Source organism: Epinephelus lanceolatus, chromosome 7 (genome assembly GCF_041903045.1).
Source record: "Epinephelus lanceolatus isolate andai-2023 chromosome 7, ASM4190304v1, whole genome shotgun sequence".
Taxonomy (NCBI): domain Eukaryota; kingdom Metazoa; phylum Chordata; class Actinopteri; order Perciformes; family Serranidae; genus Epinephelus; species Epinephelus lanceolatus.
In genome coordinates, this window is record NC_135740.1 from 29,809,616 (window position 1) to 29,834,494 (window position 24,879).

The 24,879-nt window shown below is 41.4% G+C and overlaps 1 protein-coding gene and 1 non-coding gene across 5 annotated transcripts; one reads left to right on the forward strand and one right to left on the reverse strand.

The window, feature by feature from the left end:
• Positions 1–382: 382 nt before the first annotated feature.
• Positions 383–24,879, reverse strand: adgrg4a (adhesion G protein-coupled receptor G4a). Of its 4 annotated transcripts, none has more exons than XM_033632644.2 (29): positions 24,643–24,878; positions 24,446–24,545; positions 23,684–24,313; positions 21,598–21,695; positions 21,429–21,487; positions 20,858–20,912; positions 18,060–18,097; positions 17,801–17,949; positions 17,186–17,239; positions 16,928–17,011; positions 15,968–16,053; positions 15,791–15,861; positions 15,657–15,684; positions 15,082–15,104; positions 14,849–14,991; positions 14,635–14,764; positions 10,269–10,375; positions 9,838–10,054; positions 9,582–9,747; positions 9,117–9,278; positions 8,078–8,215; positions 7,945–7,990; positions 7,647–7,750; positions 6,646–6,767; positions 5,959–6,227; positions 4,589–4,691; positions 4,027–4,307; positions 1,941–2,042; positions 383–1,822 (listed from the first exon to the last, which is right to left on the reverse strand). In XM_033632644.2, the coding sequence occupies exons 2-29, from the start codon at positions 24,501–24,503 to the stop codon at positions 1,674–1,676; spliced, it is 3,672 nt and encodes a 1,223-aa protein (XP_033488535.1). In that variant the 5' UTR covers positions 24,504–24,545; positions 24,643–24,878; the 3' UTR covers positions 383–1,673. The 4 variants fall into 4 exon arrangements, with proteins under 4 accessions (XP_033488535.1, XP_033488534.1, XP_033488537.1 ...); XM_033632643.2 differs by having other exon boundaries at positions 24,446–24,548; XM_033632646.2 differs by having other exon boundaries at positions 9,126–9,278; positions 24,446–24,548; positions 24,643–24,874.
• On the forward strand, positions 10,683–10,754 carry trnae-uuc (transfer RNA glutamic acid (anticodon UUC)). The gene has a single exon. It is a non-coding gene; the product is annotated as a tRNA-Glu (tRNA).

Sequence of the window (24,879 nt, forward strand, 5' to 3'; positions counted from 1 at the left end):
GGAGGGCGTGTGATGTTTCCTGAATGAAGACAGCTATGAGCAGAATGTCATCCAGCAAGTTCCTCCAGAACCTGACGGACACCTTATTAAAAACATTCCTCAGCCACACACTCAAAGCCTTGAACACAGTTTACCTTTACGGGTTGACCTTCATGGGTTCTGTGGCTGACTTGTAGGTCTTTGTGTTTTCACTGCAGTAATTAAGTGTTGGACCCTGTTTGGTTCATCCTTTGGCTTTTTTTTTATTGTTGCACAGAAAAGTTGTGAAGTGTCTTTGGCTGACACTTTGTCTGTCAAAGCCATTTTATTTTATCTTTGAAATCATTTGGAAAACAACACTACAATGAGACAGTCAGTGTAGATTTTATGATAGTAACTGATCGTCTTTAAGAAAATAATCACTTTATTTTAACAGACTTTGTAGTGTGGGCTCCCAGAGGGTTTCCAGTCAGTCCTAAAATAACATTAGCATTTAGTTTACAGTCAGAAAAAATCAGACGTGATCTTGATGGGTTGTAATCTTCACACACACACAAAAGCAATCTTCAGACGCTCACAAAACGTACATGAATATTTTCTTATCATTGAAATAAAGAATACATTTAAAGTGGAAACAGACAACTTTTCCATTGTTCAAAGTGTGGTATTATTGCTTGAGCCACTGTCACAAAGGCAACCAGATTGCTTCCATTTTCCTAAGAGCTTAGCAAATTACCACAGTTTCCACAGCTACTTCAGTTGTCCCACCATCTGCCATTTCCACTTCTAGGGGTAGTACCTGCAAAGAACTTTTCAGTGATTCACTTTGGTAACTGGGGACAGCTACTGACAGCTTCTGAGGAAAACAAAAGCACTCTCCTCCTCCTTTCTTGGTTGTTTTAATGGTTGTCACACTTCCTTTGTGCCGTAAATTGAGGCTTCATTTTCCTGGTAAATCGTATCTGGTGGCAGACAGAATTGCAGAGTGAAAGCGAGACTTATAGGGAACCAATCTAAATGCTGATGGTGTCATTATTCTACAGCCAATTAAGTTTTACTTCATAATGATATGTTAAAGCACCAAAAACGTGTCTCTTTCCACTTTAAAAACATTTTCAAAGGAAACATGAGCTGTAGAAATTTTAAGTTCTGAAGAATAAGCAGGCAGGAAACTGAGCTGTGCACAAACAACATCTCCTGTCTTACCAAAAAAAAAAAATCATGACCACAGTTTCTCATGTTTTGTCCTTGAACAGTTCTTGGTTACAGATCTTTCACATTAGATTTAAGTGGAAAACTCTTGCTGCTTCCTGTTACTCATTACTTCACTTAAAGTTTTACAAACACAAAATATTTTTTCAAGCATCTGTCCTTCAACAGTCCAGTGAAAGCAGAAATGTAAACCTTGAAGGTGAACTGTAAATTGGGCTGTCTGAATAAAATATGCACTTTTTAGGGCATATACTTCTTTGCTGTATTTTGACATGGCTGTCAGTGCAGTATTATCATAATTTTCATGTCTGATGAAGGAGTGTCCACGGACCCATTGTATCTCCCTGTATGTGTGCTTTATTTATTTATTTCCTTCCCTGCCCATAACACACACAGAGCTGTTCTACTTTCTGCTGTCAGTGTTTGTGATTAATGGACCTTGAAAGGGAGAGCTGCACAGAGTGGCACCGACAGAGGCCTGCTCACGCCCCCTGGTGGTGCTTTGGTGCTGATCCCGTAGAGGAGTCGGAGACCTTCCTGATGGAGGAGGTGTTGTCAGAGGCGACTGAGTCACAGTTAACAAGATGGTTCTTTTTGAAGTGACCGCCCACTGTGACAGAACGGCTCCAGTCTGAACACAAGGGGGACCAGAATGAGAAAACGATGCATCATCTGTGTTGAAAATACTCCCCCCTCAACCATCTGGCTATTATACTGCAATATGTCTCATGTGCACAAACAATATGTACCTGAGTAATCACTGAGTCTGAAGCGTCCGCAGCACAAGTGGATCCTCCACTGTTTCCTCACGTTTTCTTTCATCAGGCAGTGGAACAAAAAGATAAAGAACCCTACGAGGGAAGAGCAGAGACAATAATGGAAACATGATAGAGATATAGTACAAATTTTTGTTGACTGACCTACATGTTGCTCCACACACTAACAGACTTACAGATGTGTTAAAAATGACACTCCTCTGTAATGATTAACACCCAGCCCTGCTGCCAGAATAAAATGCTGGCAACAAACGTTTCTGCAAACCACAAATAAGTTACATTTGTTTGTTTCGTTTGTGTCAAGGCAACATCGCTAAAGTGATGTAGCTCAGATTACATGTCTACAAGCTGAGGTTCTCAGCAGGAGGAGGTGGATGGTGTGACACACTGTCCGTAACCAACAAAAGCAGGTATTCTTAATGACATACTGGGACTTTTCCAGTATTGTTTTGTTGCAACAAAACAGGCTGTTTATTCTACATCACGTCAGGACGTTTCCAGCAGTGTTTGTTTCGACAAAACCAGGTATTTTTTAATGTCATATCAGGGCATTTTTAGCAGTGCCTGTTGCGCAAAATTGGGTATTTTTTGATCTCATGTCGGGACATTTCCCTGCAGTTTTTTTTGTGACAATATTGGATTTTTTCGGGTCCATGTCATTGGTCCGACAGCCCATTGGTCCGACATCCCATTAGTCCGACAGTCCACGGTGCTGAACGGCTCCCGGTGGGCGTATTTCTACCTTGATGGTGCACCACAACTGGCTCTGGGTCAGCTGGAAAAGGCTTGAGGCGAAGCAGGCTCACAGCTTATGTGTTTGTCACCTTCTTTTTTATTTTAACCCACACCATGATCTTTTCCTAACCCTAACCAAGTGGTTTTTGTGCCTAAACCTAGTCTCGCCACCAGACAATCAGAGATCTCCGCCTTCTGATAGTCTGGGGACACTCCTTTCTAAAGTGTGGCGAAAACGGCCGGCAACAAAGCAACGCCTCTTGCATTGCGTTTTATCAAACGTGTGCTCAGTCCACAAGATTGTGGAAATGAAGGACTTACAGCGACTTGAGCCATTTTGTGCTGCTGCACGTGTTTCTAGTCGGACTATGTTTACGAGCACAAGAGTTCAGCGAGCCACCGAAGGACCGCCCTGCGGATTTACTATTGGTTCTGCAAGGTAGGGAGTTTTTTTAAACTCTGAAATTGTATCCGCCCATCTAAACACAAAATCAGGGAGAAAGTCATCAGTCTTTAGTTAAGCAAAGCGTATAAAGACTGACTTGTGAGTCTAGCCTAAACCTAACCAGACCTTAACCACAGGGCATCATGATGATTTTGGAACAGACTTCGGAACAATGGATTTAATATGGTTGGAACAATGGGCTGTCGGACCAATGGGCAGTTCCCAATTTTTTCAGTGTCACATCGGGACATTTCCAGCAGTTTTTGTTTCGACAAAACGGGGTATTTTTTAATGTCATGTTGGGGCATTTTAAGCAGTACCTGTTGCGCAAAATTGGGTTTTTTTTTTAAATATCAGGGCGGGACATTTTCAGCCATATTAACCAAGTATTCTGTAATGTCACATCAGGACATTTCTAGCAGCGTCCATTGCAACAAAATCAATTATTCTGTAACGTCACATCAGGAAAATTTCCAGCAGTGTCTGTTGTGACAAAACAAGGTATTTTTTAATGTCACGTCGGAACATTTCTAGCATTGTTTGTTTAATAAGATAATGTCAGGACATTTTCATCAGTGTTTGTTGCAACAAAACTGCTTATTTTGTAATGTCACATTGGGAACATTTCCAGCAGTTTTTGTTGCGACAAAATTGGGCATTATTTAATATCAGGGTGGGACATTTTGAGCCGTATTTGTTGCGACAAAACAAGATGTATTTTTACGTCACATCGGGACATTTCCAAAAGTGTTTGTTGCAACAGAACTAGGTATTTTATGACAAATCATGACCCTAACCCTAACCAAGTGCTTTTTGTACTTAAACTTAACCACACGGTAACAACAGCTTTAACAAAACTGTCACACAACTGACTCTTACCTTGGAACGAGTTGAAGATGGTGAAGAGGTAAATCAGGACCACTCTGCCTGGCCCAAATGAAAAAAAGCCCATTGACCACGTCAGGCCTAACAGGACGGTGAGACTGGCCACTGCCCTCAAGTCATGCACATAGCTGGGGCTGTTTGCTGACTGCTTATTGGCCCTCATCCTTCTGATCTGGACCAAAACCACGATGAACACACAGATGTTGCAAAACAGGATCAGAAGGACAAATGCCACCACCGTCATGTAGAAGAAGACGTCATTCTGCAGCCAGCAGCTGGAGGGAGGCAGAGGGTTAGTCATTATGTAACTGGGATTTATGAAATGTCATCATAAATGTCATCAACTATGTTTGTTTGTTTGTTTGTTTGTGTAAGACCCTGTTGAGTGTTTGATTTCTTGTGTGTTTGTTGTTGTTTTGTGTAATTTTATAAATCTATGATATCGGGCACTCATATGACCTGATCTCACAGTTTTCATCACAGAGTTTAGTCGTGATGCTCCCAGAATAGATATGACTCACCTTGGTCACAACTACAGACCAGTGCTTGTACTTACAACTGATCAGTGGACTGAATCACCGCAGCGTCTTCTGCCACACTGTTCCCGTAAGCATCTTTATCTATGGCGAGCACCAGGCTGACTATGGCCAGAGGAACACCTGTTAACACACACAATAATTACTTTGGATCAGAGTTAACTAAACATATTTACCCACTGTGACGAAGAAGAGAATAATTCCCAAATACATCTGGGTCATTCCTGACATGCAGCAACAAACAGACAACCTAACAGGGTGGATATTTTGAGTTTAATTAGCCTTAGCTGTGAGTAATCCAGATTGAGTGACCTCCTACACATGTACAGAACTTTTATAACGATATCAAATGTGTTATGTCATTTCCTGACAATGGTCTCAAAGTAATATATATATATATATAGGACTGGTGAACGTCAGAACTATTGTCAAGGACGAAACAACCAACATCCAGGAATATATCCGGAGGATGGCCCCCAAAGATGAGCTGCTAAGTGAATACCTCAGGCAGCAGAAACCTGAGAATGTAGGAGAGGAGGATGAACCATCAAGAAGGACAAGCCCCTGCACGGCATGTACCACCGTCAGATTGAGGAAGTTGCTGACATCTAGAAATCCTACCAGTGGCTGAAAGACATCACAGAAGCACTGATCATGGCAGCACAGGAACAGGCACAGGCACAGGCACAGGTCAGGCTGCTCCCGAGACAGTTCAGCACATATTAGCAGGGTGTAAGATGCAGGCAGGAAGAGCGTACGTGGAACGCCATAACCAAGTGGCTGGCATAGTATACAGGAACATCTGTGCTTTGCATGGGCTGGATGACTGAGTTAAGTTCCTGTGGGACTTCCAGATCCAGTCTGACAAACTGATGATAGCAAACCAACCGGACAGAAGGAGGCAGTGGTGATAGATGTAGCAATCCCGAGCAACAGCAACATCAGGAAGAAGGAATATGAGAAGCTCGACTGTCCTAGATCTATAGCTTCTGATGGAATTCAGCACAACAGTTGTTATAAATATTTGACATTTTACGTTAAGCAAATATAAGTGAGTTATTCACGGGGATAGAAATGTTGCTGCATAACAGGAATGATTCATTTCTGATAGAAATTCTGTTAATCTGCGTTTTTTTCTGAAATTCCCAAACTGACAGTGTCAGGTGGTGTAAATTGGGCATTCCTATCTTTATAATACATTACATATTTCTTTCCAGGATACTTCTCGGAAATTCTTTGAAAAACAAGGATCTATAACATCAAAAGTTACCAACTCAGCCACCAGCAGTTTGACAACAACCAATTGAAATCCACTCCTGAAACCAATCAGCCAATCACAGCCAACCTGACTGTCTCTACTACAGTGAGGAGCACCTAAATCCTGTCTTACCCCATCCTACAGTGCAGAACTTGAGGATGTAGGAGGGAACGTAGATGTTGAAGACCTTGACCAGAGCAAGGTACATATGCACAGCCTCCAGGCCCATCCAGGTGAACGAAGCCAACAGGAAGTAATGCAGCGTGGTAGCAGTGGCGATGCACAGACCGTAGTTGGAGAAAGATGAGAGCCAGGAGTCCAGGAGGAAGAGCATGTTCAACCCTAGTAGAGCGGCTGACAGGTTGATGAGTATTTTAGACGGGTAGTCTTGACGCAGCTTCCTAAAACGAGCAAGAATGAGAAAGAGACACAGGGAACAACTCAGTATGACAGACCTCTGGATTTCATCCTGATGTGCAAATAGGCTGATTAAGACTTTGTTGGCTGACTTTACAGCATGCAAAGTTTTACCGACAGTTAAAGGAGTGCTATACTGCTGTGAAGATGGTCTTGTCATTAACTAGGCTGTCTATCCAGTGGAAGTTTTAGTTTTGCAACCTCACTAGATGCTGCTAAACCCTAAATGCTGGACCTCTCGTTAACACAACCTGTTTTTATGCAGTGCAGCTAATGTAAATCCTCACTTATACAATGTCTTCTTTCAGCCTCCTTTGGCTGGATAATCTAGTAAAGATCGTCTCCATAAAATGAACGTGTTACAGTGAAATAAGTATGTTAGTGTCGCTCCGAGTGTCTTACTCAAAGGCAAGGTAGGTGAGAACAGTGATGCCCAGAAAGATGGAGGATATACCACAACCGAGATACGAGATCACTGTCAGAATCTGACTGTCAGCCTCACTGATAGGTGTTCTGGATACATCCTGAAACACATACAAAGCATAGCAGTCACACACATCCAAAAACCATTTAAAGGTCCAGTGTGTAGGATTTAGAGGGATATATTGGCAGAAATGGAATATATGATGATAACTGTTTTCTTTTGTGTAAAATCATCTGAAAATAAGAATCATTGTGTTTTTGTAACCTCAAAATGAGGTTCCCTACATAGGGAGAAGGTCCTTGTCCGCAGAGTCCGCCATGTTACACTGCCATGTTTGCATTGGCCACCGTAGTTAACAGCCACCTCATGAGCAGCATCAGAAAAACATTTATTTTTGACGCTTTATTCAGTGTTTTTACTGGTTTAAATCAGCTGATGTGTTTGTTTTGGTGAGGAAGAGACCTCTGCGGATAATTTGGCTCATGGTAAAAACCTCCTGAGAGAAGTTTAAGCTGGTTGCAATCTGCAGTCCTCGCTGCTAGATACCACTAAATTCCTTTAATCTTACACACTGGACCTTTTAAGCCAGATGCTGGACCAAAAGAGACAGCAATAAAACATGGTTTGCACACTGTAGCTCCATGAAGTGCAATTTATTAGCACATCCAAAAATCCTGAACACACCATACAAACACAATTAATATATTTTTGCATATGTTGAAAGCCCCCTAGTGGTGGTGTCAAAACTGACACTATGGGAAGCAAAAGTGCAAGCTTCAAAAAATCATCCCATCATAATTCTTAAAAAATAATTATGTAGGAAATTCACACGTTGTGCTGATAACATCAGCTTCGTGCATCGCTGGCAAGAAAATATACAAGCAGTCAGCAACTGGCCAGATTGTGCACAGTATGTTGGGGCTTATGGGAGCTGTTCGTCTCCTGGTTTGATTTATAAAGAAGCAGAGCAGTGACTCACCAGGAGCACGGCGAAATGTGTGAGGTGATCGCAGAGACAGCTGGTCTGATTAGCAGAAACACTCCGCGTTTCACAACCTTTGCTGTTCCAACTGCCCTGTCCACCTGACACACACACACACACACACACACACACACACGTTTGAACATTTGATAAAAGCTGCTTATCAACAGCCTCCTACGTCAAAGGACCTTTGTTGATGTCACTACTTCCTAAAAAGTACTTTGAGGCTCAATAACTGTAAATCATCGAAATCAACTGTAAACATGTGAAGTATAAAAGATGACGACCATCTCACCATTTTTCTGGAAATCCCAAAACATACACTGCACCTGGTCTCCTGGCTGTGAAGATGAAAAAAGGGAGGTGATGATGGTTTCACAGTGAAAACCCTTCATCCCACTGACGAACTTAATGTATTAATTTCTCACCTGTTTGAGTTTTTTGTGTCTGAAGATCACCACCACTCGATCTTTCAGGTTGCTGACAGTGCTGTTATTGATGCTGGCAGAAACTATATAGGAATTCAACATCAACCCGCTGTGTGTTGCATTAGTCGTGCGTGGATCCTGTTAAAAGTAAAGTGGTTGTAACATTAAGAGGAAGGACAAGGATAAGGTCACTGGTCAGTGTAATACACTCCAGTGAGAAAGATCAAATTTGTCAAATTTAAGTGATTATTTATCTTTGTTTGTCATTTACGCTTATTTGTTTGCTTGCTGAGAGTTAAATGAGATGTTTGACACCTCTCATGTGTTTATATTAAATATGAAGCTATGAAGGCAGACTGGAAGTGGGGGAAACAGCTGCCCTTGGCCATTTTCCTTGAAGGCTCTCAGGAAGTGATGTGGTAATTACAGCTCAGTGATGCCAAGAACATACCACAGTTTATGAACACAAAACTATGTTGAACATTGGTACACATATTGAGTACATCTGTCCATAGTATGCGATTTTGGATGCAGCGCATGTCTTGTTTGTTTAATCCTCAGAGAAACCCAAGTATAAAAGTGCTGGTTGCCTGGCAATTACTGCACCCAGCCAAGAAATAGCCTGGTGCATAATAACCCCCATAAAACCACAGATTGTCGTTTTTACAGTTTGGTTTTTGTACAGATTAACAAGCCAGAAATAATGTGTTTTAATAGTGAGGTTGTTGTTGTTACCTTTGGACTGAGCCAGGATAGCTGTTTCCACCTGTTTCTGGTCTTGATGCTAAGCTAGGCTAACTATTATCTGTCTGAAGCTTCATATTTATGCGACAGACATACATGGCATTGATCTTCTCAGGAAGCCAAATTAGCGTATTCCCCAGAAGTTCAACCTATTCCCTTAAAATGTCAGAACTGTAAGCATCATGTGGTCTGCATAAGATATTGTAGGCCTAATTTAGTCAGCCTTTTAGAAAACAGAAGGAAGGAAAATCAAGAACAAAGACAAAAAAAGACAGAAAGGGAAGATTTAACTTACAGTAGGTACCTGAAAAAGGTCGTCTGTTCCATAGAACTGAAACTGGACACGAGTTTTATTTCTTTCTCCAGGATTGAAAAAGTCATGGACTTCAGTGGGCAGAGAGATTGTTGCATCTGTGTCAGGGAGTGGTTCACTCGCAAAGCTCTGGTTGACAAAAACCTGAGGGGAAAAAAAACTGTGATTCAGACTATGAGTTCTTCTCATTTGCCTCTTTGTTAAAGGTTCACTTTTCACAGCTGGTTGAGGCCTTAATGTCTATTCACTAAACTGTTTCCAGGACATTAACACAACAGAAATTGTCCTCAAGCAGTCGAATGGAACCAGTTTTGGAGTTTAAAGAAAATCTAAGACAGGTTGTTCCTTCTGCTTGTGAATATCTCATTTTTTCATTTAAAAAAATACAGGTTATATGTAAAATTTGCTCCTCTATTTAGTACACAATTAAGATTTATAGCTTCTCACCTTTGGATTCAGGACTGGTGAAAGTGCAGATACACCAAAGGTGAGGCCTCTGAATTCATTTGGATCTACATTGATCATGGACAGGGCCAGCGAGGGTGCTGTGATGCTAACAGATTCCTCTGGGAAATCCATGTTGTTCCCCATTCTGTCCGTCAGATCGAGGACACTTTTTCCAAAGACAAAGGACAAATGGATTCAATCACATGCAAGTGTTCAAAAGTTTATATTTACTGGGATTAACCCGGCACACACGTACATGCTCGCCACTGGAGTGATGTCAGTTTTGGAAAGCAGGATATCTGAAACAATATTGACAATGTCGGCACCGACAGCAGGTTTGACACTGCTGATATTAACCACTTCACTGAGCTTCTCCACCACCGTGTCCAGCTCGGAGGAAGAGAGCTCTGCACTGTCCCCCAGCTGAACGTCCACAAGGTCCTGGATCATGTCCACAACCTCAGCCGCGTTACCTAGAGATCAATAACATCATTTATGCTTTTTGTTTTTTTGGCCACATTTTTCTTGTGGTTTATTTAGATGGAAGAATAACGAAGACGAAAATGTGATGTCTCATTTCAAGTGCTTTGGCAAATAATCTTATTAAATGTTGTTCTAAGCAATATAAATTAACCAGACTCTGTGTGTGTGTGTGTGTGTGTGTGTGTGTATGACTGATCCTCTTACCAGTGGTCACAGTGATATTGTCGAGGTCTGATATGGTCACAAGCGGGTCGCACTGTGTCATGTCAGGATCAGCCCAGCTGGTGTTGTCAGTTTCAGTGTCTAACTTACTGAGGAGAGAAGAGAATCACAGAAACAACAGAGGCAAAAGTAAATGAATATTCTTTCTGGTCTGTTTCTGATTGGTTTAATTAAAGGGGACCTATTAAGCTTTTCTTTAATTTCTGTCAAATATATAATGTTACAATGTCACATGTTCACAGTTTCAAATCATGAGGTGAACAGGACCTGATGGGACCTGGGCTGGGTTCAGATAAATATTTACAAATGATGTTCGGGTTCGGGTCCAGCCTGTTGTGTGTCTATTGTCTGTGCTGGGCTACTTCTTGACTGCTGGGGTTTGGAATAAATGTATGGTCCCATATGGTCTAGCGGTTAGGATTCCTGGTTTTCACCCAGGTGGCCCGGGTTCAACTCCCGGTACGGGAAATAATGTTTATTTGTCGAGGTAGAGCGAGAGCAGTTCAACCACTTATCAGAAAATCAGTGATTCAATCCTTGCATGTCCACGTAACCTTGAGCAAGATAGTGAACTCCAAATTGGTCCTTATGTTCCATTGATGTGTGTGTTACACTGGTAGCCTTGGCCACCATTGTATGAATGTGTGTGTGAATGTGACTCGTCCTGTAAAAAGTGCTTTGAGGGATCAGATGGATTAAAAGCGCGCTGTACAAATGCAGTCCCATTGCATCTGCATATTTACCCCCATGACCACAACACAAAGCCTTGTCAGGTTGTATGAGTAACCTTGTAAGTTACCGTTAGCTAGCTAACAATGAAGGGTGTCAAACAAATATGTCATCACCTAACATTACCAGAGGCCCTTCTTGCTTGAGACATTCTGGCCTTTCCAATAATAATAATAATAATAATTTAATATTTTAAATATTTAATAGGCCTATTTTTTAATATTTTATTTTATTTCTGGGCGCCTTTCATGACACTCAAGGTCGCCTTACAGAGAAAAATACAGAATAAAATACAATATCATACAAAGTACAAGATAATTCAACATTTTACAACACACTAACAAACAAACAAATATCAGATGGGGAGCAGAGCGGCTGAATGCTCTGCCCTCCATGGTAGTGAGGCGAACGGAGGGGACAGTGAGGTGAATAGAAGAAGAGGATCTGAGGGTGCGAGCAGGTATGATAGGATGGAGGTCAGAGATGTACGGAACAGAGGACAGTGCTGAACATCTGTGGTGGATTCTATACTCTAACTTCACAATACGACTATGAAGACCTGACATACGTTAATCGTTAATCTTAAGACTCAGATTATTTATAACTGATGATGAATGTGTGTGTGTGTGTGTGTGTGTATGTGTGCTATATAAGCCTATAAAACAATAAAACAATGTCTTCTGACTGTCATTTACAAGGTGCCACGTGTTTAATCACGATAAAGTCGCAAGTTGAAACCAAGGTGAAAACAACACCGTGTCAAGGACAAACTTAGAACTTAAGTAACGTAACATTAACTGTGCCATGCTCGGGGCAGGTTTGGACATAAAAACCAGAATGCATGTCAAGCTCGGGTCTCTCTGAGTTACTAATCTCTAGGGCTCGGGTCGGGTTCGGACAGAAATAGGCAGCCTGAGCCGTACTCCAATACAAATAGGGTTACTTCTTTCTCTTTAAAAAAACAAACAAAAAAAACACACACACACAAAAAAACAAGATGGTGATGGCCAAAATGCCTAACTTTATGAGTAGGTATAACCGCTGGAGCTGCTATGTGACCCGCCTTCTAGCGACATGACTTGCCCACCATATCTACAAGTCAGTCCAAGATCAACCCCCTTCACTCCTTTGCCTGGAGGTGGAAGTCCAGACGTTAGCAATTAGCTAGCTAACTGCGGTAAATGAGAGGTGGTTAAGGTTAGGCTAAGGGTTATGGGAAGGGTCACATCTTATAACTTACAAAGTGAATCACGTCTTCATGTATTATGAAGTATAAACTTGATTACTGCTACATTTGGTCTCCTTATTCACTACAGTGTAGCATTGTAGCGCTGTGCAGCTAGCGATCGCACTGATGGTTTCTCTTGTACTGGTGGTGAGCGCAGTTTGAAGGGGCGTGTCATGTATGTTTCTGCAGCTATACATGTCTCAAACTCAAGGCTTCAAAATGGTAGTCCACAAACCAATGTATAATGTCAGCCATGGTGTTTACATTATGTAGCCTACACTGCTACATGTAGCTTCATGCTAATGCCAGGGAAACAAATAATCTTGGTTGCTCTTGTTCTTCAGTCTGATCTTATTTTGGAAAATATGCAGCTGTGAAGATTTTAGTTTAGAAGCTTTTATTGGTGATTTGACAGGGTAGGAAGTGCAGCATTACTCCACTGCAGTCATTCCTTTGGCTGCAATGACAGTGCAAAAACACTGAGGTATGGAAGACCCATAACTACTGACCATTCAGAGCAGACTGGGCTTTTTCAGGTTTAAAGTGTCAGTAAAACAAAGTGTATCAGACAGAGGGTGAGGAAAATAAAGTTTCTTCCCACCTACACATGTTCTAGTAGAAACCGAAAATACCAGTATGAATAGAAAAATAAGCATAATAAACTTGACAATGTACACTGTATCTCTCCCTTGATCCTCTGCTCCTATAATTATCGTCAGACAAAGGGTAATAAATAAATAAAAACCACCTGTCCACACATATCAAATTTGGCAGAGATGATGCCTGATGATTGAAGCCCTTCATTACACTAATAATTCACTTAAAAAGGAAATTGATTTTTTTTCCTTAGCTGCGGGTTGGCATAGATCCATCAGTATTACATGTGATGGAGTCAGAGCTTGTGTGCAGAGTGGGAGGACTGGTTGGAACAGGACATTGTAATTGAGGGAATTTTCTTGTCTCGCTGAGCTGTCTCTATGGAAACCTGGTTGTTGCGACAAAGATAAACAGGATCTGCACAAGTAAATAGAGTGATATACAAAACAAATCCTGCAGGATGAATGTTGGTTTATGACTCAGGCTGAAAACCCCCCTGGACATTATTACGCGTTGTCTCAATTGTAAATCACTTCATGTTTATTATTGATTATTAGATTATGTAATATGCTGCTGTTTAAAGAGTAACTAAACCCTAAAACCATTTTTTTCAGCTGATAATCATTGTTTCTGGTTGTATAGTAGGGTTACTGACTGATCCTGCTCAAAATCTTGACAGTTTAGTGCAAACTGTTGAAAATCTACATTTTATTTTAAAAATGTGGTATGGAGTGCCCTCTACAGCTTGAAACCTCGTTACTACATTTGAATTTACATTACATTACATTGGAGGCGAATGATTCTTTTTCGAGGCGAATGACGTCACTAACTGTCCACGCTAAACCTGCCCTCCTCCCTTTACTCCTCCTCCCCTTACTATAAAACCATTCTGTCCGCAGTTATCAAACTGATAGCGAGTAGGTTGGATCAGAGCAGAGAGAGTAGTAGAGCAGAGAGAATAGCTAGTAATTTGTCGAATTGTATTGTTAGCATAGTGTATTTTAGTGTAGGTTTACAGTTAGTAGTGTGTTTATAGTATTTAGGTTAGTTGGTCAAGGAGAGGCGCCGAGGCTCGGGAGTATATGTGCGCGGCGGCAAGGGAGGGATGTGGAGGGCCGCTGTGCGGTGAGAGAGAGCCGAGCATGGTGGGTATATGTGCGGGGCTGCGAGGGAGGGAGGGGTGGATGGATGCGGTGGGCTGCTGCGCGGTGAGCCCAGGCTCCCAGAGAGGGAGAAATAGAACCAAGTAGGATAAAATAAGTCAAAGTGTGGAGAAGGGGACCGGCTGAGCTCCGGCCGCCTTCCCTTCTGCCCGTGTGACACAGTTAGGGGGAGGTTTTCCAAGCCACCTTCGGCACAATGAAAATAAGTCTAAGTGTGGAAGAGAGGGACCGGGTAAAGAGGCCGACCTCCGGAGAAGCCCTCTCTCCTCTCCCTGCAGCAAGGGACCGTTCTCCAAGGTACCAGTGCTGGGCTGGGTGAAAATAAGCCAAAGTGTGGAGGAGAGGGACTGGGTAAAGAGGCCTGAACTCCAGGGAAGCCCTCTCTCCTCTCCCCGCAGCGAGGGACAATCTTCACTCTGCCCCCTTTCTCAGCCGCTCGCCTGCCCCCCCAACCCCTTTAATATAAATTAAACATTAAATCATTTTGAACAGCGTGATGATTGTTTAAGATTAGTGTGTTGGCTGATTAGCAGCATGTGTTAAGATCATAATCTCTCAATCAGACAATTCAGTTCTCATTGTCTCTGGTCAAATATTTAATCCACAGAATAAAAGGAAGTTAATGTCTTACCAAAGCCTGGAGGCTCTCCCTGAATTTGGCTCTTTGCATCCCATGACTTGGTCGACTTGTGGAAATGCTTCAGGCCAAATGTATGAGCCATAGATTGTTGAAGTTGTTTCTTCTAAACAGTTTGCCGGCACTGAAAAAGAAAATAAGTACATGTTGCTGAGCCATTACTGAACACATCTGTCTCTTTTTATTTGTGTCAGGAAATCCATCTTACGTATGTGCTTGATCACCACATCTGTAGTTTGAATAACAATGGAGCCATTGTCATACTTTGTTGTCAGGGCAGCATTTATAAAAGCTTTACTGTCTGCCACACTGTTCTTGTTGTATTCCTGTACATGGAAGGTGCAGTAATATCTGTGGATGAAACATACAGTTAGTGGCATACAAAACAGGCAGTGCAGGTAGCTTTCACAATAATATGCTTCTCCTTTTTTAATAACTCACTCTTTTTGTTGGCCGTGGAAAAGCTGAAGGAAAAGCAGAGAGATACTGCATTATAAATGTCAGTGGTTGCAGTGGTATGAGATATTATTCCTAGTATTAAACTATAAACAACCCAGAAATGGGGCTCAAAGTGCAAAATACTGGACTTCTCCTTTAAGTAACATTAAAAAAAGTAACAGGAAACAATATGGTGGACGACTGGTAACAAAATGATCCCAAAATACAGTTAAACAGTTAGCTAATGTATGTTTCCGAAAACATAGAAATAGACAATGCACTAACAGAATCTTGAGCTGGGAGATAAGCCAGTAGATGTGGACACTGGTTAGATGGAGGGAAATTTACCACAGTCCATTTACATATACGACGTACATCATTATGATGCAAAGCTGGTTGAAAATTGGCAAAGTATATCTTTAACTGTAGAGTAAGAAACCAAAGTATGTGAATCCATAACTCTCATACTAATATAGTTTTAACTAGCCTAGCAGTGACATAATGGAGCTCTTTAAATATCTAAGGGGCACTGTTGCAGATCTAACTTGTCTTGCTATTAAAATGAAGTGTGTACTCACCAGGAGTCCGTTGTTCTGCTCCATGTCCCTATGAAATATTACAGATGAATAATAAGTCAACTAGCACTATATTAAGAAATATATTAAACACATTGTGCTTGTTAGCAACAATAAATAAATTCAGTGGGACTCACTTGCCAACATTCTCCTTTATGATGAGATTCAGCACAATCATAGTTTTATTCACCTGCAGCTGTTCTTTCACCTTTTGCCCAAAGAGAATAACTCAGTGTACACATACACATATACATTTACATATACATATACACAGTGTAATGTACACATATTCTTTAAAGCGCAGAGTCTCATACCCATTTCTCAATGATATCCTCTGGTTTCGTCGGGCTGCCAGTCATACTTAAGGTCAGGTTAACTCTGAAGAACGTGTCTGGTCCAACTACAGGAGTGATGACAGATAGCACAGCAGTGTGTCTTTACAGTATGTGTGTATGTTTCACTATTATATTTAACGTTTAAAGACGAAATCTGAATCAAATTGTGTAACATTTTACCAAAGAACAAAAAAGTGGTGCAACATTTGCCCTTCACATGTTCCCTAAGAACACTGTGTCCTGTCCCCACTACTGTTTATATGGCACACCAATGACTGTACAGTGGATGGCTGTGAGTTAATAAACTGCTAATGACTGTAGTACCTTTGTACTTATAACAACAAGAAATTGAGCTTTGATGTGAAGGGCAACAAAGACTGTGCATTCTGCTGTTTAGGTCAAATGCTGACATAGAGTTGATGGTGTTATTTTACAGATCCATCATTGAAACAGATCAGACCTATTTGTCAGAATGGGAATTTAAGTGTATGAAACGAGACAGCAAGTAAAATCATGCAAGATCTGTCACAGCATATCCAGACCACATTGTCTTAAAGAAATTTCTCTGGTAAAGGATTCAGATGACCATAAATTAAATGCAACCAGTTCAAACTTTCATTTATTTTGTGTGCAGTAAGTGCTCTTATTTCTCCTTCCCACACAGCTCCATTCTCTCCATGCTATTTGACTATGGATTCATCACCCTCCTTATATCATACCATCTCAACGGGGTGTAATGCCAAAGACTTTTCACATTTTAATCATTATTATGTGCACGTTTATAAATATTCTTTTACAATAAAAAAATGAGTCCTGATTGAAAAGTTTTTATGTTATAATGCTTCTCTAGCAGGAAATATTTTCTCTTGTAGGACAGTAAAGACCTGAGCTGACATAAAGAAGAAACAAGCATGATTCATATAGGTTTGGTGAACTGACTGGCAGTCTTGTTGAGATCTAGAGGGTCTCCTGTCGTTGACATGTTAGCAGGTCGAGCTGACAGACTTTGAGTCGGACCTGTTTCTGTGAATTAAATAACGTGACAAAAAATATTACAGAACAAAGACACTGTCTTGCAGTCCTATCTGCACCTGACTGAAAAACATGACATCACTGCTATCACAAAGGCTTCATTATTCCATAAAGCTGCAAAGCATCAAGTACTCATAGACATTGTTTTATCCTTTTCTTGCTCACCTGATGTAGGTGCACCCGTGCTGACAGTTGGCAGTGGGTCTACAGGGAATAACTCTGAAAGAAACAAATTAAATAAATATTAATATTAATTGCAGGATCTTAAAGAAGAAACATTCAAAAATAGCATAGTGTGTGACGCAAATCAAATTATGGAAATGTACATTTCTCATAATGAGCAGTCGCACATATCTTAGTCATCTATTAGGTATTTTTAGAAACACAGAAATGTCTTATTCATCTCTAATGTGTTTCTGCAGGTGTGCAGTTACTTTTTCTGCCTTCATTATCTGTGCAGCTTCCTGTTAATTCAGCCACTTAATAACCACAGTGAGAGTGCACGGTAAATGAAATCACTTTAATGGATTTGTTGATGTTCACACCTCAAGTGAACATTTCCAGCTACACCCAAAGTCTGCTTTGTGTCTATAAAATACAATTACTGAACAAATATTGTGTAATTATGTACTTTATGTGACATGGACATACATCCTTTTTGAAAGCAATAAGGCAGTGTGTTTGGTTAATATTTGACTGGTGCAGTAGTCCACTGAAACACAGAAGTCAATACATTTTACAGGTGACAGGGCTGAAGTGTACCATACAGACTATACATACCCACAGGTAGTATACTGATGCTGTTAGGATCAGCTGACAGGTTGAGGAAGTCATGAGAGAAGGTGGAACTCAGCAACAAGGCAATGCTTGTCTGAACCACTTCTACATTAGCAGCAGGATTGACATTCACATAGACGCTACAGCTGAAACTTGGGATTCATCACAATGACATGAGTTAAATCTGCTTTATAGGTTTGGACAGTATACACATATGCATTGTAATTATTATAACTCTTTTCATGTCCTGAATTTGTCTTACCACTTGTCACAGATGGAATTTGAGAGAGCTCTTGATCCCTGAAAACACAGAATTATTTCATGTCTTTATTAAAAGGCTGACTGATTGCTCTTAATATAATTCATTGCCAGCGCTGGAGTGTTAGTAAGTACAGATGCTCAAGTTCTGTGCTTAAGCACAATTGATAGGAATTTACAAGCTACCCAGCAGTATAAACCTATTAAAATTAGCCAAACTTTGATCAGCTGCAACATTAAAGGTCCAGTGTGTAGGATTCATGGGGATATACTGGCAGAAACTGAATATAATATAATGTTTTCTTTAGTGTATAATCACCTGAAAATAGGAATTTATATGTTTTCATGAACTTAGAATGAGCTGTTTATATCTACATAGGTGAATACACATTATACAGTATATTCATTACATAGTACTTATTTATTAGTAGTATATATATTAGCAGGTGCTCAGCTAACAGCCTATCTGCAAAGTGTCGAACAGTGTAACAGTAATCACATGGTCCGTTTGTTTTGGAGAGAAAGAGACCTCTGCAGATAATTAACCCTTTGCTAAGCCCCGCCCCTTTGTGATGGTCCGTCAGCCTGCTAGCATTGAGTCCACACTGTAACTAACTGCACTCCCTGAAGAAATATTATCACATTTCAGGAAAAATGAAAGAGTGATTCCAGAGAGAAGCAGACAGAGGGGTCTACAGTCTGTGTTTGAAGGATATATCCAGGATGTCAAACTGACCCAGCAGCAACAACAGGTTAAAAAGACAAAGATAGTTAGAAGCTAAAGCCGAACTATAGGCTACAGATCACAGTGTAAAAGTGAACCACCACATCACTGCTGATCGCCACACAAGACAATGAATATAAAGGGAAGCTTTGCCAGTATTGAACCAGCTGTGTAGCATCACAGTGTGTGCAGATGAACGGTGTTTGGCTTCTCCCCGTGCTGCTGCCAGTACCTGGACCTCTACCAGCAGATGGGCAGGGATCAAACAACATTCATCTGCGCACACTGCGATGACACACAGCTGGTTGAATATCAGCAAAGTTTCCCTGCTTCCCTTCACTGGTTCCTGTACAGCAGGGTCGGTCTTTGTTTCACTGTTACAATCATTAAAAAGCAAAAGCAGCATGTGTATACATTCAGTAGGCTATATCTTCAGTAGCTAGCTAGCTAACCCTACACTTTTCAGGGTATGATTTTGGTTTTGGAACAGGGAAGAAATGTATATCTTTTTCCAAACTCTCCAGGTAACGAGTATCATTAATACACGACGTGCCCCAGGCACAACATTTAGCTCCAAATCCACAAAACCAGCCTGAAAATTAGTTAGTTAGGCTGACTTAGGCCTAATCTGCCGGAGGACCCCCCATAATACACCGGGCACCTTCTCTCCTTCTCTCTCTCTCTCTCTCTCTCTCTCTCTCTCTCTCTCTCGCGCTCTCGTATTCTATTACTATTACTTCTATTCTATTAACTCGGCCATTCTGGATGTCACTAACTCGGCTTCTTCTCCGGAGCCTTTGTGCTCCACTGTCTCTCAGATTAACTCATATCGCAGCGGTGCCTGGACAGCGTGACGTATGTGGTTGTGCTGCTGCCGTGGTCCTGCCAGATGCCTCCTGCTGCTGCTGCCATCATTAGTCATCAGTCATACTTCTACTGTTATTATACACATATGACTATTGTCACACATGTATACTGCCAGATATTAATACATACTTTCAACATACTGTACCACAGTAGCCAGAACTATAACTATAATATTATTACTTTCAATAATGTTGTTGTAAGCTACTGTTATTACCTGCATATCTCTCTCTCTCTCTGTCTCTCTCTGTCTCATTGTGTCATGCGGATTACTGTTAATTTATTATGCTGATCTGTTCAGTACGACATCTATTGCACGTCTGTCCGTCCTGGAAGAGGGATCCCTCCTCAGTTGCTCTTCCTGAGGTTTCTACCATTTTTTTTTCCCCGTTAAAGGGTTTTTTTTGGGGGAGTTTTTCCTTATCCGCTGCGAGGGTCATAAGGACAGAGGGATGTCGTATGCTGTAAAGCCCTGTGAGGCAAATTGTGATTTGTGATATTGGGCTTTATAAATAAAATTGATTGAATTGATTGATTGAAATGAAGGAAATCTGAAATGATTGCATTAGAGTCAGTGAAGCACAGCTGTGTTGTTGTCGGACCCTGGTCTGAGCCGGCCCAATGCTACACTATGATTGGTCACTCTGCGTCCGGGGGTGGGACTTAGCAGAGGGTCAATTCAGCTCCCAGCAAAAACCTCATGAACTATTAACACTAAAAGAATTCTAACCCGGAGAAGTTTCAGCTGCTTGCAATCTGCAGTCCTCACGGCTGGTAACCACTAAATCCCCCTAAATCTGAAACACTGGACCTTTAATTCAAATGTACTATACCAGTAAATTATTGAAATCTAGCAGTGGCTATAACATGAAAAGTCTGAAAAGTGCCATTCTGCATCATGAGTACTTCTACTTAAGGGCACTTTAAGTACATTTTGATGCTACTATTTATGTACTTTCACTTAAGCAACACTTTGAAGAACAAAGTATTTCTTCACCATGATATTGCTACTTTTACTTAAGTAAAAGTTTTGAGTACCTAGCCACCTTCCTCTGAACTGACCTGAGTGCTCACATACGTCATTCATTTTCTTGGAAAATGACATTGTCTCAATATGATAAAGCTTTTCATCTGTTTCCTAATCAGCTGTCTTTGAGGATATTGCTGTGTCTTTCCGTGGAAAATCAAACGGAGAACTCTTAATAGTGGTGTACCTGAGGTTGTTGCGCAAGTAGGGCAGCAGAATTATTAACCACATGGCAGCTATGCCTATAGGGAAACACAGATAACAGAAATTACTGACAGGAATGTTGCCAAGAATTACAACTGTGATCAAAGTAGGCTTATAGTGCACCAATTACCTCTGTCATTAAATGGCAAAACACACACATACACACACACACAGCTATTCTATCTTAATGAGAAACCAGCTGGCAGGGATGGGAAGTAATTAAACACATTTACTCAGAGACTGTACATGAATATTTCAAATCTATGCTACTTTATACTTCCACTCTTCTACAATTCAAAATTAAATATTGTAGTTTTTACTCCACTACATTAATTTGACAGCTCTGGTTACTTGTTAGTACTCTTTACTAATATGTTTTACGACATGTATTGAGTACTTATACTTTGGTGATAGTGATTTTTCCAATAAAGGACCTTTTCCTTAATTTAAGAATATTTATATTACAGTATTGGCACTTTTATCCAAGCAAATATCTGAAAACTTCCTGTACCACAGCCAGCTGATAGTGAGGAGTGTATTGCTTGAAAAGTTACCTTGGGGATGATATATGGATGTCATGGACAGAAAAGTTGTGGGGAAAAACGCTCTCCAACTGACAAGAGATAACAGCAGAGATGAGTTATTTGGATAGACAAATCGGATTTGTTTGTTCAAAGTCATTGCTCGCCAAATCCTTCTGACATATTTACATATTCTTCATACCCAGTTTCTTGTTACTCCCTCCAGTGACACTGAGCAATTTCCAGGCTTCATAGAGTGAACTATGGATGTCCACATTTTAATTTTGTAGAGTGACCATGCTAAAAACAAAAATAAAAGACAAGGAAAAGTTAATGTTCCAAGAAAAATGTGTCAGACCCGTCTAGGGTTTATGTAGCAGTCACTGCTGAACTCATGAATGTGCGGTTTACCTTTTCTTTCACCTTAAACTGTAGTTACTGAACAGCAAATCTGCCTGCTCATTCGACCCTCATTTACACTAGACTGCCTTGTTATGTGAACTGGTGAGAAAGCCTTGGGGGTGACTCACTTTTAAAAATTTGGGCGGGTCATGCTGCATGCAGTGGCGCTGCCAAGGGGGCTGGGGAGAGCAGGATACAGTTGCTGCTACAATTGCTGGCCCCACCTGGGCAAAAATAATTTGAGACCTGGGGTGTCAGTGGTTTAGTGGTAGAGCAGGCGCCCCATGTACAAGGCCATTGCTGCAGCGGCCCGGGTTCGACTTCAGCCTGTGGCCCTTTGCTGCATGTCACTCCCCCTCTCTCTCTCTCTCTCTCTCTCTCCCCCTTTCATGCTTGTCTGTCCTATCAAATAAAGGTGAAAATGCCCCAAAAAATATCTTTAAAAAAATAATAATAATTTGAGGCCAATATAATTCTTTAAGTGACTGTGGTACACTTATTTTTTAAGATAGCAAAGGTGGTGATATCTTGTGAAACTAGACAACCTATGGCATTCATTCGTACCAACCATGTCAGCTCAGCTTGTCAGGAAGGGGACTAAATATTGCTCCAAAGTGAGGCTAAGTCTTTGGGGAGGGAACAACTGGCATGGCCATTTTTAAAGGAGTCCATTGAACTCTCACGTCAAGATATCTGAATAAAAATGGGCTCGATGGGTGCCCACGAGACTCGGAGTCGACTAAATGTTTTGTTCCTTGCAATCAATGTACTCATTCAAATTAGAGCTATCTATTTGTCCTTTAAAGGGAAAGGACATCCAGCCTATTTGAGGAACAATTAATCATGTGACAGGTACAGATACATAACTCATTAGAACAGGACTGTTATGTAGCTCAAAATGTTCTGTACTGTACTGTACTGTACTGGTGTTAGTCTATGAACATCAGATAATTAGTAACATTAACTCTAAATAAGAAACCAGATGCAACTCCTTAACTCTCCATATTGACATAGATTTCAACTACTACAGCATCTATTCTTGTATTTAATGCATCCATCTGTCTATTTTCAACTGCTTATCTGAGGCCGGGTTGCGGGGGCAGCAGGCTGAGCAAGGTATTCCAGACATCCCTCTCTCTAGAAACGCTTTCTCCTCCTGGGGGACCCCAAGACGTTCCCAGGCCAGATGAGATATGTAATCCCTCCAGCGTGTCCTGGGTCTACCCTGGACGTCCTACCAGTGGGATGTGCCTGGAACACCTCTAATGGGATGCGAAGGAGCAGCGGCTCTACTCCGAGCTCCCTCCAGATGTCCGAGGTCCTTACCCTATCTCTAAGGTTGAGCCCAGTGACCCTTCTCAGGACACTCATTTTGGCCGATTGTATCCGTGTATCATTCTTTTGGTCACTACCCAGAGCTCATGACCATAGGTGAGGGTTGGGACGTAGACGAAACCAGTAAATCAAAAGCTTTGCCTTCCGGCTCAGCTCTTTCTTCACAGCGATGGTCCGACACAGTGCCCACGTCACTTCAGATGCCGCACCAAACTGTCAATCCATCTCATGCTTCATTCTACCCTCACTCGTGAACAAGACCCCGAGATACTTGAACTCCCCCCAATTCATAGTATATTTGAGCTTGTTTTTATTTTTGATTTTCTAGCTTTTTAATGGCATTTTGATTGTATCTAAATGTGATTCTATAATGGGTTTCTTTTGCACTTTGTCTTGATGCTTTTGATGTTTTATGTAAAGCACTTTGAATTGCCTTGTTGCCAAAATGTGCTACATAAAAATAAGTTATGACTTTTAGTTTTGGCGTGCCACCCCAAGATTTTCAGTGCATGACCATGAAACACAACAGAAAAAGGTGACGCTATATTTACCACAGTATAGGCTGTTGTCAGGCTCAGGGGGAGGACAGTTGTGTTTCCACTGCTGCAGGTCCCACCTCACCACGTCTCCATCTGCACAGTTCTGCCCCGTCAGCTCCTCGGCACTCCATTCTCGGGCCCATATACTGAACAGACCAATGTCACCAAGCAGATCCATCCCAGTCTGCTGCTGCACCTCACCATTTTTGTCTACATAATGAGACACCCCCAGAGTGAAAGTGCCGTTTGGGGCCAGTTGCTGGGGAAGCACGGGGCTCACAGATACCTCATGCTGACTGGTTCCATTTATGTAGATCCTCAGTCTGCGAGCTTGGCCAGACCAGGTGAAACATATAGAGTGCCATTCATGCAGTTTTAAATCCCTGTCCAAGCTGTGTTTTTCTCCAAACAGCCATACTGTCAGCTGTGTACCTTTGCCCCCAAGCCCCAGCTCAGTGTGTCCCCCACGTGGTGCTTTGTAGTCAAAACCAGTCCATGTTGTTCTATGGGTGAAGCGTAAACGCATGCATACACTCAGCTCCTCCAGGGCTGGTACCACAACATCTGGATGTAGCTGCCATATACACCGACGAGACCTGAACGGCAGCTTCTTACCCCACAGGCTGGTACTGGCAGAGGCAGCTGAAGCAACACATAGGTGGAAAAGACACAGGCAAATAAACATACATGAACACAATGGAAACAGATAGACAAACAAAGACTCTAAAGTGCTGCCAAGTGCTTTAAAGTCATTTAATTGGTCTGAAATCTTACTTGAACCCAGGAGCTGTATACAGAGACAGATTAGAGACAGGCTCCTGAGGGAGTTCATGATAGCAAACAAGAACCCTTCCGATGTCAGTCAAGTTGTCATCTGCTGAAAGGAGACAATAAGATGAACAAAAAGAATTTGCATTCACCATGAAAGTAATGATGAACTTCATGTGAATAAATACATATCTTAGACTTACCACCGTCATCTCCTTGAAATCTGAGCTTGTGAGAATCTAAACAATCAGTATCAGCTCCTGAGAAGCTGGCCGAGCCATGAGTCTTCTGGCAAATGTCACTTCATTTCTCTATAAGAAGACCTCCACGCCCTCTCCCTGCAGTTCCCCGAGTTACTCATTAATCTCCAGCAATAAACATACCTAACAAACATGATAACGTTAAAATCTCGACTTGATGAAATGTTTGCAAAAGTGAGC

What these genes read in the sequence shown, in the direction of transcription:
- adgrg4a (XM_033632644.2), bottom strand. Translation starts at nt 24,503, where the DNA reads ATGAACTCCCTCAGGAGCCTGTCTCTAATCTGTCTCTGTATACAGCTC. An exon ending in AATTCCATCTGTGACAAGTG is followed by an intron (nt 17,950 to 18,059) that starts GTAAGACAAATT and finishes ATGAATCCCAAG; the next exon opens with TTTCAGCTGTAGCGTCTATG. An exon ending in CTCACCTACCTTGCCTTTGA is followed by an intron (nt 6,228 to 6,645) that starts GTAAGACACTCG and finishes TGCTCGTTTTAG; the next exon opens with GAAGCTGCGTCAAGACTACC.